At 46.3% G+C, this 19501-nt stretch overlaps 1 protein-coding gene across 2 annotated transcripts in view; it reads left to right on the plus strand.

Annotated features, from left to right (window-relative positions):
- The window catches only part of PHYHIPL (phytanoyl-CoA 2-hydroxylase interacting protein like), a 148415-nt gene extending 129777 nt beyond the window's left edge, over positions 1–18638 (plus strand). For both annotated transcript variants that reach the window (XM_048505817.1, XM_048505816.1), the window contains exons 3-5: positions 10810–10984; positions 12830–12947; positions 17040–18638. In XM_048505817.1, coding sequence (XP_048361774.1) covers positions 10810–10984; positions 12830–12947; positions 17040–17574 — 828 coding nt within the window. In that variant the 3' untranslated portion in view covers positions 17575–18638. The remainder of the gene's footprint in view (positions 1–10809; positions 10985–12829; positions 12948–17039) is intronic.
- The last annotated feature ends 863 nt before the right edge of the window (positions 18639–19501 follow it).

Raw genomic sequence — 19501 nt, forward strand, 5'->3', positions numbered from 1 at the left:
AGTAGCGCGCAGAACTTGAAACAGTCTAGCAGGAGGTGCACCGGCGTGCATGGCAGCCTGCGCCTGCGTGCATTCGTTTCCCGCCCAAGGACCGGCACAGCGGCTGCGTCCTTGCCAAAGCCCCGCCCAGGAAGGCCCGGCCCCGGAATGCCCGCCCAGCCCCCCTCGTGCCCCGCCCAGCCCCATTGGCGCTACGCCACAGTTTGAATCCCACCACCATGGGAACCTGTTACTAAAATTTTTGGATCCCACCACTGCGTAAAATTGGCTGAATGTGTACTTATGGCCACCCGGGGGCATTATCCTGCAGTTCCTTATCACCTTCTCTTTATTTTAGTGGTTGCACAAGACAACTCATATCAGGGCTGGTTACGCCCACGTTTACATCAGCATCAAGCCTTCTGTAAAGCGTATCAATCTGCACTTACCTTCTTCTGCGGAATCATTTTACGTAACCTCCAAGTAATATTATTTATTTATTTAAAACATTCCTTGCTCCCTTTTTCTCCCTTGCAGAGGTTCGCAATATAAATAAAATGTTGGGTTTGTTTGTTTTTTTTAAAAAAAAACCATAGCCCATAAAAAGTCACAATTCAAAAGCTTCAGTCAGGACTTCCAATGGTCAAAGCAGAATCAATCAAATGCAGTCCTAAATAAAACTGTCTTTGACTGTCTCCTGGAGATCGACAATGAGGGGGCCAGGGGCACCTCCATTCCAGAATTGTGAGGCCACCGTGGAAAAAGCGATCTCTCGGGCCTACACCAACCAGGCCTCTTTAATTGGTGGGATAATCTGAAGGGTATCCTCCTGTTATCTTATTCCCTGTGCAGGAACAAATGGGAGAAGATGTTCCTTCGAATATGTAGGGCTCCGAAGGACAAAATAGCACCTTGAATTTGACTCAAGAGCAGATCGGTAGCCAGCACAATTGCTCTAGTATCTAAGGTCGTTTCCCCACTTACCTGCTGCTGCGCGCTACTCTCCCCAAGTAGCGCGGGGTGCCCCGGCACTCCCCACTACAGGGGCAGCGAATATGCAGCCGCCCCAACGTTGCTGCTGTCGCACCCCCTCAGCATGCGTCATTCTTGGCGCTCCTTGAAACTGTGCCTTTTGATGACCCCGTGCAGAGCGCGGGGTCGTGGGGAAGCCCAGGAGCGCACCAGAAATGACGCGCGCTGGGAGTAGCGTGCATCAACTTTTGGTCAAGGTAAGTGGGGAAACGACCAAAGATATAGGCTTCAAGTAGCTGGCCTTGAACAGCAGTCTAGCTGCAGCATTCTGTACTTGCTGCCGTTTCTGAATACTCTTCATAGGTAGCCCCAAGCAGAGTGGATTACAGTTGTCCAGTTTAGGTGTAACTAAGGTATGGGTCTGTGTGACTAGATCTGACTGAAGCAGGAACAGATGGAGCTGATGCATCAGCCAGAGCTGAGCAGACATGCTCCAAGCCTCAGCAGCCACCTGCTTGACTGCTGTATCAAGCGGCACCCCCAAGCTATGAACCTGGCTTTTCAAGGTGAGTGTAACTCCATCCAAGACAAGGGGGAGCTGAAGTCCCTGATCTGCCTTTCTGCTAATCCAGAGAACCTCTGCCTTGTCAGGATTAAGTTTCAGATTGTTCACCATTACTGGCTCCAAACACTGGTTCAGAATTTCAGCAGCATTCTTGGAATTAGATGGAAAAGAAAGGTGGAGCTGTGTATCACCTGCATATAGGTGACATTGCAGTGTATACCTCCTGATGGCCTCTCCCAACGGTCTGTATAGATATTAAATAGCACGAGGGGTAAGATGGAACCTTGCGGTGCTCCACAGGTCAATGGCCATGGGGCAAATCAGGAACCCCCGAACATTCTCTTTTGAGACTGACTCCCCAGATAGGACTGGAACCACCGCAATATGGTGCCCCTTAGTCCTGGAGCTGAAAGGCAGCTCAGTAAGATACTATAGCTGATAGTCTCAAAGCCTGCTGAGAGATGAAATGGAACTAGCCAAAGTCGAGCTCCTTCTGTGTAGTTCTCAGTAGAGGTCATGGACCAAGGCAACCCAAGCAGTCTATGTTCCGAATCCTGGTCCGAATCCAGATTGAAATGGGTCCAGAAAATCACTCCTTTAAGAATGGCTGGAGCTGAGAAGCAACAACCCACCTTGCCCAAGAATGGAAGATTGGAAACTAGCCAGAAATCTTCTAACTCAAGGTTGTTTTCAAAAATGTCTACTCACTGCCTGCTAGAAAGTGAGTGATCCAACTCTCATTTCATAAAACCCTCCCCTTACCCACTCAGCCAGTTCCTGTCTAGCAGCTTTTAACAGCCAGGAAGGCCAAGGGTCAAGGACACAGGTGATAGTTCTCACATGTCATAGGTCTTGCCCACATCCTTGGGATCCACTAGCTGAAAAGTATCTAAATGAATCTGGCAAATGCATGCCACAGGAACATCACCTGGACATGCATCCACACCAGCATCTAGCTCAGAGCAGATCTGAGATTCCTTTGCCTGCAAAGGAGGTGGCAAATTGATCACAGCAGGACATCATATAGTCAATGTTCAAATCCTTTGGGCGATGATGTAAAAGTCCTGGAACCACACAAAGCAGCACAACCGGATGATTACGTTCAGGCACAGCGGGGGCGGAGAAATATTGCCTTTTCATTATCATCACTGCCACAGAACAGGCTCTGGCATGGGCTCCATGCCGTGTTCGATCATTCGCATTCAAGGTTTTCTGCCAGTGGGTACTCTAGCTGTTACCCCTCCCACTTCATTGCCATCAGCTCCCCAATGAATTGGGGAGATCGCTTGGCTCTGTCTGGCGGGAGAAGGCACAGAGGCAATGGTGTCAACAGCCCGGACCATCTCCCTATTGGAGAGGGCCGTTGGAGCTTCAACAGCAACCAAATTGGGAACATCCCCAGGCGCTGACATCATTATACAAAAATTATAATACATTTTGGGCACAGTCCATCTTCGTATAGGTGCACTCTGGAAGGAGGAGAGGAGACGAGAGGGAGATGGCTGCAGTGGCATACCATCAAGGGGGACATGTCCCCGGCGCACACCATTCTGTTATGTAGGGGGTGCCCAGCAGCTCCCCCTGTGCCAGGGCACCGCTCGCCATCCCCCCCACCTCTATTGGAAGCCGCGCCTGCTCGCAGCCTCTGATGGAGGTGGGGGACCGGACCAGCAGCAGCCGGCACCGGGCTGCGAGCGCCCAGCAGGGTCCCGGCCCGGCTGCTGCCGCCTCCACCTCTATTGGAAGCTGCAAGCAGGTGCAGCTTCCAAAAGAGGTGGGGGCAGCAGCAGACTCCCCCAGACCAGGAGCCTGCTGTGGGCAAGGCTTTGTTTGTGCCCGTCCACACCTCTGGTGGGGGGCGAGGGCAGTGCAAAAACAAGGCCTTTTCCCCAGGCACTGTTTTATGCCCTCTGGATGGCTGTAGGGCAGGGGTACCAAGACTAAACTTTTGGTAGTTCTTTCTCCCTTCCCCTCCCCCTCTCCTTTAGCAACCACCCACAAGCGTATGCCACCTATCCATGCTTCTGTCTGAATGTGGGTGGGATTGCAGGGGATGATAGCAAATAAAACATTTTTGACACATGCATGTACCATCAAGTTGCAACCTACTTATGGCAACCCCTTCAAGGGGCTTTCAAGGCAACTGAGAAGCAGAGACGGTTTTCCATTGTCTTCCTGCTCAGTGTCTTTTTTGATGGTCCCTGCTCAGCTTTTAATATCCGACAAGGTCAGGCTATACTGTATCATTCCACATCCCTTTAAAATAGGCTAGGCTCCTTGAAAAGACATCTCAATTTTCTTCCATCTATCACCTAGTTAGCAACAAGTCATTAATTATACTGAATGTAATTAGATCCTCATTATAATGTTCAGGAATCTAACCTTTTGGGGCCCTTAATCTGTAGGCTCAAGACTTCTGAGGGTTTTTTAGACAATAAAATTCTACCATGTGGTATATCCAGCTTTCCTCTAGTTCAAAAAACTAAAGTAAGTAACAGTTTCTCAGTAGCAAGTCACAAAGTGTTCCCAGGGGAACTACTACATTTTTTTTTACATTACAGTATTTAGTGAAATTCAAGACTAGATTTTTCATAGGTATGCTATTAAAAAAGAGGGGGTTGACTTATATTGACATACAAGTTAGAGTTATGTCTAATGGGAGGGGTTGGGCACGTGAAACATTTTTAAGAAGGTCATCTTACATTCATCGTTCTTTCAAGCAAATATGGCAAGATATTGTATATATATATTTACACACACAAGCACACACACACATACATACACACATACACATACATACATTCATTATATATCTACATATATCTATCTATCTATCTATCTATCTATCTATATATATATATATATATATATACACACACACACATTATATATATATATACACATACGTACATTATATATATATATATATATACACACACATACATACATATATACACACATACATACATACATTATATATATATACACACACACATACATTATATATATATATATAGAGAGAGAGAGATACACACACACACACACATACATTATATATATATATATACACACACACACACACACACACACATATACATATACATATATACATATGTGTGTGTGTGTATGTATATGTATATATATGTACGTACGTACGTACGTATGTATGTATGTATGTATACACACACACACACACATACAGGCAAGGTGAACATGAGGGAACTGTGTGTGTGTGTGTGTGTGTGTGTGTGTGTGTGTGTGTGTGTGTGTGTGTGTGTGTGTGTGTGTGTGTGTGTGTGTGTGTGTGTGTGTACAGGCAAGGTGAACATGAGGGAACTATATATGTGGACAGCTAAATCTGCAGATCAGGAGCACACTCATCCCAACAGATGTTGGGGGATTGCAGAAAAATCTGAAAGCTAAAACTGGAAAAAAACATCCCAAGGGGTTTCAAAAGCGTAGCCTGTGCATGTGTGTAGACGATGATTTTCAGCCTCCCCCACTGACCTGCCAGGAGCATGCCTAGTGATTCCATGCCACAGATTACATATGCGCCCATAGTAAAACTATTTCATTGACACCTCTGTGTTTTCAGCAAGACTGCCCAAATATTCATTTTCAGTGTGAATTTGTATACCCTCATATGTAAAGTTGGTTTCCACAGGGAAACTTACGGAACCAGAATACACTTGCTTCTTGATGTGCACGCGAGAATGTTTCCTTGTGTGCTTTGGAAGGTGTACAAAAGGATAGCGGGGGTCCCATGGAAAATGATTTAGGGGGCAAATTCTGTTCTCTAGTGTTGTGATAAGTTAGACCCTGTGACTGAACAAAAACATGCTGGGTTTTGCCAAGCGAAATTTGACAAATGAGGGTAGAAGGCCGTATCAACCAGCATTTTGTCTCTCTGGTTCTGGCTGTTCCTGGTGCCTCTGTAATCGGAGATCCAATTAATTTGTGTGGGCTGAGCTGACAGTCTGGATACCCTGTTGAGACAAAACAGAGACTCACTTTTATTTTCCTTCCCGATTCTTCAGTCCTCCTTGCACAGGGCCCCCTGGTGGTTCTACTCCTGGTCTCACAAATTGGCAGAAACTATTTGTTGCCACACCTGAAGCATCACCGCAGAGATCACACAAAATATTCTTTATATGTGAACCTCTCGTTCCCATGGGTCCCTGTGTCACTGCCACAAAATAGCCCAGTTCCTTTTCTTTTCTATTAAAGTTTGTCCTGAGCCATTTTGCAATCTTGTGTACACAGGCTCCTTTTAAACCTCACACATTACCGAGTGTACAGATTGGGTCTGGGATAGGGTTGCTAGCCCTGTCCCAACAAATCCCAGAAGCTGCTGGGGGTGGAACTGGGGGATAAGGGAGCATCACAGGTGCTGTGACCTCACAGCCTTCCCATGTTCTATGAATCCTCCCAATTTCCATGATGAAGATCATAGAGGTATGGTGAAATTCCTAGAGTGTTGTGTATGTTGTGAAATCATTTCTGGATCACCTGGAAGTGATGTAACAGCATCTGACGATTTCCCCGTCCCCTTCACTTTTCTACCATTGCTCAGTTGATTGAACTTAGGTGACTGAGGGCGGGGCTGGTGTTTGCTCGCCATGAGCAGGCAAATAGGAAGCCTAGCCTAATGTCCACGCCCACTGCTGGCATAACATAATCATGCATCAGAACGCACAAAATAACTGTGCCACTGCTAGCTGGTGCATGTGCACCTCAAGAGTATTTAGCGCCGCTTCCTTTTCCCCCTAAATCAAACTAGCCAAATAATTTCTGCATCTAGCGCATACTCTCTGCTTTCGTGTGGTGGATAGCTTTGCCGGGGGTGAGCAAACCCGGCATGACCTTGAGAGCACCGTTGCAGATACCGATCGACGCGGGGTGCAAAAATGATAAATTGCTTTTTTTTTGTTTTTTAATCTCTCCATTGCTGACTTGCCCCTGGGGATCCAGTCCAAAGCCACGGCCAAAGAGACAGATAAGATCAAAGATGAAAATGAGGAGCAGAACGTGATGTTGGGGTGGAAAACCATGTCTCTTGTGCCAAGAAGGGGACAGTGTCTGGTATTCCGCTGAAAATCAGACACTGCTTTTTTTGTTCCAGGAGTGCCATTTAGGGAGGGAAAAGGGGGCAAGTGGAAAGTGAGCGACAGAAGAAGTTTCCCCACCTCAGTGTTTCAAAACACATGTGATTTTTTTTCCCGCTCATCAGCATCTGGATCCAATGATTACTGTTATAAACAATGTATAACTTAGCGGCCTGTGTATTGGATATGCATGCTACAAAGACAAATTATTTCCCATCAAGGGTGTGATAGACCCCCTTTGAGCTTCGGCAGACAGACCTAGTTGGAAAATGGCTGTGGTATCCCTGAACCTGTGTGGCCCTCTCATGATATATTGTCGTTCTTGCGGCTGAGAACTTTAATAGCTTAGTGCCATAGAGAGGGGAAGGTTTAAGGCCTGGCTGTGCAACGAACTGTGAAGCCAATGCCCCTGTCCCACCCAAAGGTAGAGGAGCACAGGTTTCCTCCTTCCTCCTCAAACTGTCTGAGAAAATGGGTTTTTTTCTTTGTGGGAGAAGGGAGAAAATGAATCCTGCTGATGAATCCTGCTGGATCCAGTTGTCTACCACTGGGCTTTTGCAAAGTCACACCATATAGCAGTAGTAGAAGAAGAGGAGGAGGAGGAGTTTGGATTTATACCCCACCTTTCTCTCCTGTAAGGAGACTCAAGGTGGCTTACAAGCTCCTTTCCCTCCCTCTCCCCACAACAGACACCTTGTGAGGTAGGTGGGGCCGAGATAGTTCTGAGAGAACTGTGACTAGCCCAAGGTCACCCAGCATGAATGTAGGAGTGTGGAAACACATCTGATTCACCAGATAAGTCTCTGCCACTCAGTTGGAGCAATCAAACCCTGTTCTCCATATTAGAACCCACCTGCTCTTAACCTCTACACCATGCTGGCTTTCAGTTAACCTTTGTCGGCATCCCAGCATTTGAGACTTTCGTGCCAAGGCCGGCACTGGTGTTTGTTGATAGGAACAGGGCTGTAGGCACAGATCCCTATTCATATTATGTGCATGAGGGGAAGTGATGGGCAATTCCCCCCCCCCTCTTTACAGGTGAATGTGCCTGAGTTACAAATTCATTTCCTGATTGAGGTGTTGGGCTGCTGCCGAATATGAGAGGCTGCCATGCCGGATTAACATGCCGCAGCTTCATCAAAAAGCATTAGCTGAAGAAGAGAGATTATTAGGCAAAATACTTTGACTCCTTGGCTCATGCCTGCGAGTGTTGATTTTCATCAGCATTAATCAATTTACACTGAGCTAATGAATATAAAGATAACAGAAGAAGGTTTTAGATCAGGATAAATAAAGAAAATAAGCATGCAGATCACATTAAATTTCTATCAGATCTGTTATTATTGGAAGCACGTGGCTGTTGAGAGACCAGAATATTGTTTTTTTGTCATTTAAGATACGTGTACATGTTATAGTTTTTGTTTTGGATATAATTATCAATATCTATATATCTGTCTTTATGTACATTTAAAAACGGTTCTACTAAATATCTTCAGTTAAACCCTCGGTTGAAAAGAAACTTTTTAGCTTTGTGCCTAAAACTTGGTATTTTGTTGAGTTTCGGTTTGCTAGATGTGGACACAGAGCTACTCCTGTCCCTGTGGCTACTCATCACACTGTGCCCCCACTAGGGTTGGTCAATACTAAAAAAATTCGGTAAAATTCGGATTTGGGTATTTTGGGGCATAAAATGATTTGTATGCCCGAATCCGAATCATAGCCGATTCGGATATGCCCGAAAATTCGGGTAAATCCGAAAAAATTCGGGTCCGTTTTTTTATTACTTTTTTTGAATTTTGCTTTTTACATCAGGGGGTGCAATTTTAAAGCTAGCAGCATCTAAACTTTCAGGATACTGGAGATCGTCCTGATGATTTCTCCCTCAAGTTTGGTGCAGTTTGCTCAGGGGCAAAGTTGGCTGACCCTCAAAGGATGCCCCCATCCCCATTGTTTTTCCAAAATGGAAGCAATATGAAATGGGGGCTACACTTGAAGGGGTCCATAACTTTGGACCCCTGAACCAAACTTCACCAAACTTGGGGAGTATCATAGGGACAGTACTTGTATGATACCCTGAAATTCCCAAGTGACAGTAGCTCTAAACTGCACTCCCTCATAGTCACCAGAAAATTTCCCCAGATTCTGTGCTCTGTAGTGGTTGGTTGGCTCTGACAATGGGAAATTTCTAGAGGGGAAAGCTAGGAGGCACATTTCATGTAAACCCATTAAAACTTTTCAGGGTACCTTCAGAGAGTCTCTTCATGACACCACCACCCAGGTTTGCGACCGCTGCTTCAAGGGTTCAATGTTATGGGTAGGGTCCATCTCCCACTGCCCCCATAAGTGCCTAAACCTGGATGGTGTCATCCAAAGACTCTCCTGAAGATACCCCGAACATTTTGTGACTAAAAATTTCTGATAAATGTGCAATCCCACAGCCCTCCACCAGAAATTCCCATTGACAGCAATGCAGAAGTCACTGCAGAAAAGGAATCTTGGGCAAATTCTTTTGTGGGTACTCTGCAGGGCGACATTTTAGACATATCAGCATCAGGCTTGATTAGACATTGAGATTAAACGGATGACAATCTCCCAAGCTGCAGTTTCTGGTTTAGGGGGCCAAAGTTATGGGACCCCTCAAAATGGTGGCCACCATCTCCTCTTAGCCTCATTGGAAACAATGGGGGATAGAGGCCCCACCTTTGAGAGTCCATAACTTTGGCTCCCCTGAACCAAACTCTCACTAAACTTGGGGTACAATAGACAGTCTCCTGGTGATACTTCCTGAATGAAATAATTAGCTTTAAAATTCCGGTTTTCATGTTTCAATCACCCTGCACATGAAGCCTCGCTGGAGTGAGTGAGTGGTGAAACATCTAAACCAGCATTTTAGCTAGTGACTAGTCTTTCAGGTATCATCAGGAGACTGTCCTGATGATACCCCCAAAGTTTGGTGCAGTTTCTGGTTCAGGGAGCCAAAGTTATGGACTCTCAAAGGTGTAGCCCCTATCAGCTACCACTGGAAAACAATGGGGAATAGTTGCACCCCTTTGAGGGTCCATATCTGAACCAAACTGTACCAAACTTGGTGGGCAACATCGGACAGTCACCTGATGATACCTGATAATTTGGTGCCGATACATCCTAAAATGCATCCGTTGTAGGTATTCCCCAGAAGAGCCCAGATTTTCGAGTTCAGGTGACTTTAGTTGCATTGTTGTCAATTGGGGAGCCTCTTTGGTAGAGGAGCCGTGGAGGTGCACATTTCTGGAAGCAGTATGGTCATTAAATTCAGGTATTCAGGAGAGCTCCTAGATGACACCATCCAGGTTTGGGGAATTTTGCTTCAGGGTTTAATTCTATGACCCAAAAGGGTAGGGTCCACCTCCCACTGCCCCCCCTGAAGTAAAGTTCCCCAAACCTGGATGGTGTGTCATCCAGAGACTCTCCTGAAGATAATTCCCCTGAATGTTTTGTGGTTTACCATGAAAATGCACTCCACAGCCCTCTATCAGAACTATTGACAGCAATGCAGCTAAGTCACTGCAGAACAAAGAATCTTTGAAAATTCTTTGGTGCCTGCAGGGGTGCATTTCAGATGTGAGTCGGTAATAATATTTAGTAGGGTCGATCAGAGACTGTCCTGATGATAATTCTCCTGTTTGGTGCAGTTTGTTCAGGGGGCTGTGCCATGGGACCCCTCAAAGCGGGTAGCCCTCATCTCCTTAGAAGGTCTCATTGGAAAGAATGGGAGATAGGGACACCCCTTTGGGGATCCATAACTTTGGGACCCCTAAACCAAACTCTGCAATTAGTTCCTTGAGGGTATCATCAGGACAGTCTCCCTGATGATACCCCTGAAATTTTGGTGCTGATATGTTTAAATGCTCTCGCAGGCTTCTAGAAACGTGAAAACCCCAAAATAAAAAAACGCACTCGTTGGTGATCCGAATCCCATGGATTCGGATCTGTTAGGATTCGGACAGCTCAGATTCGGCCCCTCCTCGTCCGAATCCGTCCGAATCAGTGCAGATTCGGTAAAAATTCGGATTTAGACTGTCCGAATCTCCAACCCTAGCCCCCACAGGTGAGAGCACAGAGAGAGCTAGCATATGGGAGAAGGTGATACTTGGCGTTGCTTCTTCACACCCCTGACTTCCTTCTTTCCCTATTTGTCTGCCTTGTTAGGATGTGCCCACGAAGCTCGTTGCAAAAGCTGTCCCTCTGCCCATGACAGTCCGCGGCCACTGGTTCCTGAGCCCAAGGACCGAGTACACAGTAGCAGTACAGACCGCATCGAAACAAGTGGACGGGGATTACATGGTTTCGGAATGGAGTGAAATCATAGAGTTTTGTACAGCAGGTAAGGGCTCTAGGAAAGAAGCAACTGATAAATGTGTCTTGTGTTGAATTTTGCTGGCGCCAGAAACACAGTCATTTCTAGGCCATCTTTTTTTCAAGGGTAGGAAGGTTGCCTTTACCGCAGAATACAGCTGTGTGCCTTCCCACCTACCTGCCTTTCGCCAAGGAAAAGGCAAGCCAAGGTGAGATAGCTTGATGTAGTGCAGGGGTGTCCAACTGTGGCCTTCCAGATGTTCATGGACTACAATTCCCATCAGCCCATGGGATACAATTGGCCATGCTTGCAGGGAGTGATCGGAATCGTAGTCTAAATATCTGGAGGGCCAGAATTGGACAGCCCACTATAGAGGACACACAGCATCGAATTAAGTGAAGCCTGAAGATCCATCAACAGTTCTCCAGTAGATTTTAAAATACTACATAGCAATGTGGTATGGGGGCAGCTGATTTCAAGTCAGGGGCTGTGGAGAATTGTGGGGGGGGGGAATAACTCTTTCCCCCCTGCCCATGTCTTCTATTCTCCCCTCTTTCCAAGTGGTTGTTTTCGCTGTTGATCTAGACCAGTGATGGCAAACCTTTTTGAGACCGAGTGCCCAAATTGCAACCCAAAACCCACTTATTTATCGCAAAGTGCCAACACGGCAATTTAACCTGAATACTGATGTTTTAGTTTAGAAAAAACGTTTGGCTCCGAGGCGTGCGTTACTCGGGAGTAAGCTTGGTGGTAGTCGATGGGTTTGCTTTGAAGCAACCGTGCAACTATTCCAACGTGTGAATCACGACCCTAGGAGGGTTTACTCAGAAGCAAGCCCCATTGCCAGCAACCAAGCTTACTCCCAGGTAAAGGATTGCACTTTAGTTCTTCGCATGAAGATCAGTGGGGTTTAACAGCGTTTAACAGGGTTACCTACACTGCTTCCCCAAAAACTAGATCTTAGGTTTAATGCTAATAACTGAGCCCAGCGACCCAGGCCAGCCTAGATGTGCGGGGGGGGGCACTCTGTTTGTGCGTGCCCACAGAGAGGGCTCTGAGTGCCACCTCTGGCACCCGTGCCATAGGTTCACCACCACTGATCTAGACTGTACAGTTGCCCACACAATTCTCCCAGTAAAGCAAATGGGGTCTCCAGGGGCTGTTTCAGATGAGGAACACGGAATAGAGGAGGTTAAGTCCCTTCCCAGTCTGGTGCCTCCCTGGTCTGAACCAAGAGGGTTCCCACCACCTCTATTTACCGATTTAAAAATACAGTCCTGTGTGTTTCTGCTTTTTTGTTCTCTGATCCTTAATGGCCAATCTAGATCTGTGGCTGTCACATACATGAAACAATCATTCCCTGCTGACTGCTTCATAATCGAGTGTAGTCTTAAGAGAGGGATTTAGGTACAAAATAAGCTTCTTCGGAATAAGCCAAGCATGTCACTCTTTCTGCGGGCCACAGCATGTTATGTTTAACTTGGGTTCCCAGCTAGGACTTGCATCAGGATGGCAGCTGCAATGCCACCCTCCATGGAAACTCAATTTAGAAATGCCACAGGGCCCAATTCTGGCTGGGACCGCAGCCCAGGAGGGGGTGCCCTCCTGCCTTGAATTCGGCTACTGCAGTTGTCAAAACTCACAGCCGCCATATGGCTGCAGATCCCCGTAGCTATCTCACATAAAATGGCAAGTCTGATTTGAGCCTTTCTATGTGGCAACTAGAGGGATGCTGTTCTACATCAGAGGGCTTTCAGTGTGATGCCAGCACCAGATTCCTCCCCAGCCTCTGTCTTGCTCTGAGCTTCACCACGTGGACTTTGGAGATTGTGAAGTTTTGCTTCTTACTAGCAGCATGTTTTGCGTTCGCAGATTATTCAAAGGTCCACTTAACACAGCTTTTGGAAAAAGCAGAAGTGATTTCAGGACGCATGCTGAAGTTTTCCGTCTTTTATCGGAACCAACACAAAGAATACTTTGACTACGTCAGGTAAGGGCGTTGCGGCCTTTCTTGCCCCAGAGAGTAAAAGCAGAACGTGGTCTTCTCCGTGCAGTACGGCAAACAGGAAGAATCCCCACTTTTAACATTGGAGCAGCCTAGTGGCATTGCCTGCAGACACGCAGTCTTGCAGTAAAATTAATTATCAGCTAGGTATTTCTTTAGGTGAATTTGTAATCTATGTTGTTTTCAGTTGCTGGGGGTGGATTTAAAAAATAAAGATTAGGGACATAGAAAATGCATTTGTATCTGGTTTTCAGCAAAAATAAGATTATTGGTGTTCTAGTGGATTGCTGTAAGCTCCATGCAGTGGAGGCGTCCATGAAGGGATTGCATTCCAAACAGCTGGTTCCATCATAGAAGAACATCTGCTCTGAATGCCAAGAGCCCCAGGTGCAATCCTGAACATCTCCATTTAAAATATCAGGGAGTAGGTGATATGTAAGACCTCTGCCAGTCGGAGTAGACAATACTGAATCAGGCAAACCAATGGCCTGCGGCACTCCAGGGCTGTGTCATGAGCTTTGGGCATGCTTTCCTGCTGTGTCCAAATTGGGGGCATTGGTTAGATAATTCCAAGGGCTCAGTTTCTGCATTGAACAGCCAGGGCTCTGTGGACCTCTGTGTGTTCACAGAGACTACGAGGCTGAAGCTAGTCTCTTTTTCCATCCCAAACAGTAGCTACTACCCCAGAGGACAGAGTCAGAATTCAAAATTACAACAGAAATAAATGTAAGGTACTTAGGCACAGTGGCGTACCTAGGCAAACTGGAGCCTTGGGCAAAGCCTGAGTTTGATGCCCCCCCCCCCATGGGCGGCCACCCTCCCCCATCATGACCAAACAAAGATTTTTTCCACTAGGTTGTTTCAAAGTCACCATCACATTGTAGAACATGCCCCAACTCACAAATCTGAACACAACAGAAATATTTTTGAAAACATTTTCAAAATGCTTTCAAAATGTTTTATTACTGCTATGAAAACATTTTATGGTGTTGTATCCAGTCCCCCCACTGGGGGAAACAGCATCACTTTCAATGTTGTTTAAACAGGGGACCCCAAGTTCTCCCTTTAAGGTGGATATAAAAGGAGAATTTGGGCTCCCTAGTTTAGATACTGGGTGGGTGGTAGGTCACAGACACCCCATTACTGGGGAACCAAAGATTCTGCCACCTGGTTAGAAGGGTAGCTAAGTTTATGGATAGATATAGATATCCATCCTAATGTTTTTACATGGGTGGTTTCTAATCTAGAAAATGGCACACATGCACAAGTCCGCTGATGGATGTCAGTTTTCTTTGGTAGATTAAAGAAAGTTTGTTGATTTTGCTTTCCATATTTACTTTATGCACTATGGGCATTTCTAGCTGGGCTTTCTTCTAGTTAAGGAACCACGGCAACTCACAAGGACATCTGTGACAAGAAGCACAACAGCAATTTGATTTATGTCCATTAAAGCACAGCAATCGAAATCCCAAACCCTGTAGGGTAATGAGCCATAATCCTTTATAAACAGTTGTGCTTTTGTCGTGTGGACAAATACTTAATTAGCAGAGTTAATGCAAATAATGAGGCAGAGACCAGTTGCTTTACTGAAATGTATATAGTTTACTTGCTAACAGGGAAAAGGGTAACTTGGACGAAAAGCATTAAACATCTTTCTTACTAGCTAGCACCAACAGCCAGCTTGCTGCTTAGACTATTACATGGCTACTAAGCTACAGACAGACTGAACTGACCATGAGCAGAGTGCAACACAAAGAACATATATCTAAAGCCTACGTGCAGACCTGCATGTAGCCTACCCAACCAATAGGTATCAATTACCTGGACACTGACTTCTGACCTCACTAACTAATTAGCATGCAACAATTGACTCATTCATTACTGGATTGTGTTACTGGCACTTGCTGAATCCCATCAGCTTTGGACTGCCTTCCTGGAGTTTCAGAGGGCGAGTGCCTTCCTGCTACATCCCAGGAAGCCACTCTATAAGGGGAGGAAGAGCAGGCCCATTCGCTCTCACGATCCGGCTCTGGGAAAAAGTGCTCAAGGCCCGGCATTGCTGGCTTTAACCTGCCCAGGTGAGGAAGTGAAGGCTGCAGTTTACTGGAATCTGCCCACTTTAAAAGAGAAGGCATGTCTAGGCGCCTGATAACATTACCCGTTCTGCAGGAAACAATCACTTGTAATGAGTTCAACCAGCCACTGGGTGTCACTGTGCTGCCATTCGAGAATGGCCATCTGCCCCTTTGTGGTTTTTCTTCTGATAGCAGCCTTTACTCTTTTGGGTCTTGGCATTTAGCTAATCCCTTCTCCTCCTACTCCTTATTATTATTCTGAAATTTTAAGAGGTGGAAGTCTTGAGGGTTGTGAACCGGCGTTCAAAATGTGCTCTGCCACGTCACTGGAAAAGCCAAGCCCCCGTAGCTTTGGAAATGCCAAGAACTCTCATCGGCTGTTCAGCCCTCCCGACTCCCAGGGCCAATCCGCAGCCTTGCTTAAAGGCATTGCCCACTGATGACCCATCTTGGACAGCCTTGGGTTGGTAGAGCAAAACAGACGTCCCAGGTGGGGGCTTGGATCCCAAAACTCCATCCTCCTAGCAGAGGCTGATGAGGGCTCTTGCATCAGGGAGAGGTCCTTGTGTGTGAGGAAGAATCTCTTTGCAGGATCCAAGCCCGCCTGTTTTGTGGCCCCTCTGTTGCCAAGACTCATCACAAAGGCCGCTCAAAGTGTGAGTGGCCGAGGATCTTTTTTGTCACCAATAAAGGCCTTTCCCAACACATGTCACTAGAGCAGTGATTCCCAACCAGGGTTCCTTGGTACCCTGGGGTACCCTGAGCACATCCCAGGGGTACCATGAGAATGCTACCGCCTGCTCCCCCCCCACTGGAATCAAATGGATTTTGAAGGGGGGTGGGGGTTGGAAGCCTCATAGGCTCCCTTCAAACAACACTGAAAAACAGCATTGTTTTATTGCCTAAATTCGGTGTAGATTGGGGGGTAGATTTAAAGGGAGCTCTCCCTTTAAATCCCCCCAATCCATGCCGGATTTAGGCAAACAAACAACGCGGCTGTCAACGCTGCTTTCCCTCCCCTCCCCTCCCCCTGCTTGCCACTCCCCCCACCTACAGGCCAAAAATGGAAAAAAACTCTTAAAAATGCAAAAAAAAAATCAAATGAACCTCAAGGATACCCTGAGATACAAAGAGCGAGGTCAAGGGTACCGCGACGTCGAAAAGGTTGGGAAACACTGCACTAGAGGATAAGGCTCCTCTGCCAGGGCTTTGACCTGCCTAGGAGCACACGAGGGACCCTTTATTGTTTTTGCTGCAAAGAGTCATTCCATGCTTTACCCAACAGGTAACCCACCTGCCGCAGAGGTGTACTCAGCAGGGGGCTCAGTTCTCGGATGACTCTTGCTCAATGATGCACGGTGAATGTGCATAAGCATAAGCATTTATTGTCATTGTGCACGCCCAACGAAATTTACAGCAGCATTCCTCGATGCACACAATTTCAGACTCATACCCCATCCTGACTCTCCCCTTCCTCCACCCATCTCTACACAGCCCCAAACACATCAACACGAAGCCGCGGAGTTCAGCATAGCCTTAGCTCTAGAGTAGAAGCTGTCTCTAAGCCTCTTTGTCCTAGTTTTGATAGACCTGTATCGTCTGCTGGATGGTAACAGTTCAAAAAGAGAGTGTGCTGGATGAGACAGGCCTCTCAGAATATTTTGGGCTTTCTTTAGGCTTCGGGAATTATAGAGTTCTTCCAAGGAGGGGAGAGGGCAGCCGATAATCCTCTGTGCAGGCTTGGCCCCACACTGCCTCTCCATAAACCAGGAGAGGTTTTCTCCTGTGCTGAAGATGCAAACTCCGTCACAGCAATCGACAAGGCTAAAATTTGGTCCCTTGCATCTTTTTCCTCTCCCTCACCCACACACACTTCGGTTTTCTTGTTTTTTGTTGGTTATTTTCTACCCAGAAGAACAGGGGGTTTTTTTCTTTGGGGTTGGAATGCTGTCGGGCAATGCCCTTGTTGAAATTAACCGAACTGCTTCTCCTTCACTTCCAGAGAGCAGTATGGAAACGCACTGCAGCCTTCAGTCAAGGATAACAGTGGCAGCCACGGCTCTCCGATCAGCGGGAAGCTGGAAGGCATCTTCTTTAGCTGCAACACCGAATTCAACACCGGGAAGCCCCCGCAGGATTCGCCTTACGGAAGATACAGGTTTGAGATCGCGGCGGAAAAACTGTTCAACCCCAATACTAACTTGTACTTTGGGGACTTCTATTGCATGTACACGGCCTACCACTACGTCATCCTCGTCATCGCGCCCGCCGGCTCGCCGGGAGACGAATTCTGTAAGCAGCGCCTCCCTCAGCTGAACTTGCGGGATAACAAATTCCTGACCTGCACCGAAGAAGGCGGGGTCATGGTTTACCACCACGCACAGGATGTAATCTTGGAAGTGATTTACACCGACCCCGTGGATCTCTCACTTGGCACAGTCGCGGAAATTACTGGGCATCAGCTAATGAGCTTGTCGACCGCGGATGCCAAAAAAGATCCCAGCTGCAAGACCTGTAACATTAGTGTGGGGCGTTAATGTCAAAGCCCCGCCCCTTTCTCCCTTAGGACCCACCTCCATCGCTTAATTCCGACCGTCAGCCGTTCTCATCAGTCGCATGCATAACGCTGTTCTCTCCAAAAGCAAAATCCAATTCTTCAGCCGCCTCCTCTGGGCAGAACTGCACGCTACGGCCGACGCAGGGCAGTCCCCCCCCCCCGGAGGGTATCCTGTGTCAAACTGTCCCCTCTCCTCTGCGGCTTACCCGAGTTGTGATGCCTTCATGCAGAACGTTGGCCTCACCCCTTTCCAAACCGTTTGGCTAAGCGTGCTGGAAAAAGGGCTCGTGAGCACATCACAACCCAGTAAGTGCACTCCAACTGGGAGGCGAAGGGGTAACTGGACACAGGGATGCCATTTTCAGCAGTAGCCTTGCCAACTTTAGCATGCGGGTTTGCCCTTGGAACCGCCTCCCACCTTTCCACCCTTTCTGGTCCACCAGTGCTTTTCAACAGTTAGAACTCTCAGATCTTTCTTTATAGCAACCATTTATATACCTAGATGCTGCAATTGGTGTTTTAAATTTTTTCTTCCTTTATTTCTCTCTCTGTCTTTCTCTCTCCATATTGCCAAATGTAACAAAATCTATATGAAACAGCTTTTAGCAAATAAAACTACAAGCTTCTAAATGGTGTTTAAATATGTATTCATTTTAATCTACTGAACAACTTAAAACTGGGATCTCTCCAAACAGCATGAAAGGTTGTAACTGCAGCATGACTTAACTCTCGCAGCCTAGAAAAATGTCAGCACTTCCAATGTGTTGTTTGACAGTGTTATTTATGTTATTTATATTAGCTAACAGGAAACAACAACGACGAGAAACCCTGTGTTTCAACTTAATAGAAAAATATTTTATTTGTACCGTTGTATAAAATATTATACAATCATATAGAATATATAGATTACATTTTAATAGCAACTGTATACATATGTCATGATTTTCCCCCTTATCAAAGTTGTAGTTTGTAAACTTCAGAATTCTTGTGTATCTGTTCCTGTTGCTCTGACCTGACTTTTAATTAAAACGGATTTATGAAGGAGACGGTTCCCGAGTCATAAAAGTTATAAACGTCCAAGCCAATTACACGGAAACATCAAAGGTCATAGAAACAAACGTCCACACAGGACGGCCGGGGTGATGCGACTCCCCTCCAAAACTCTTTTGAAAGTTTGTTTTGTTTTCTTTCTTTTTTTTTTTAAGAAAATCATGCTTCAACATTACATACAGCAGAAATACAAACAGGGTTGGCAGACCATAGACCATAAAACAAATATTTATTACTATCTCCCAAGCTCTGAGGCACTGTCATTTCCTGCGGGAAGGCTCACTACACAGATAGAGGGGAATCGCCTCAGCCTGGTTGAGAAGACTTAACCCCGACTGCCTGCTGGCACTCTCCCAAGTGATTTCACTATGGTCATCTCCTGCTCCTGGCACCCAGCACACCTTTGCCTAGTTAGGTTGCACCCACATGCGCTGAGCTAGGAGGTGAAGGACCAACCCGGTGGTTTGCAAGTCATTTGTAAAAAAAATGACAAAACAAAAACACGAACTGGGATCCCGGAGCTTTTAAACCTGTGTTTTGCTAGCGAGCTTGCCGCCGTGCCGCCGGCTCATTATGCCCCACTTGGAAATCATCTATTGCAAGAATAATCTCTCTGCATTAAAAAGTGTATTCTTCTTGAACAGCAAGATGGGGAAAAATATCCATCTTTATAACCTTACACACATACATACACACGCGCACACACAAAGGAAAAGAGAAACCCAGCCTTCTTTCGGTTCATAGCCATAACACTTAGATTAAATAGTCTGCATACATTAAAATCTATCCAAAATATCATAATGCAATAAACTATTGTTCACTATTTTAATAATATAACTATCTTGGCAATCGTCACA

This window comes from Sphaerodactylus townsendi, linkage group LG08 (assembly GCF_021028975.2).
Source record: "Sphaerodactylus townsendi isolate TG3544 linkage group LG08, MPM_Stown_v2.3, whole genome shotgun sequence".
NCBI lineage: Eukaryota > Metazoa > Chordata > Lepidosauria > Squamata > Sphaerodactylidae > Sphaerodactylus > Sphaerodactylus townsendi.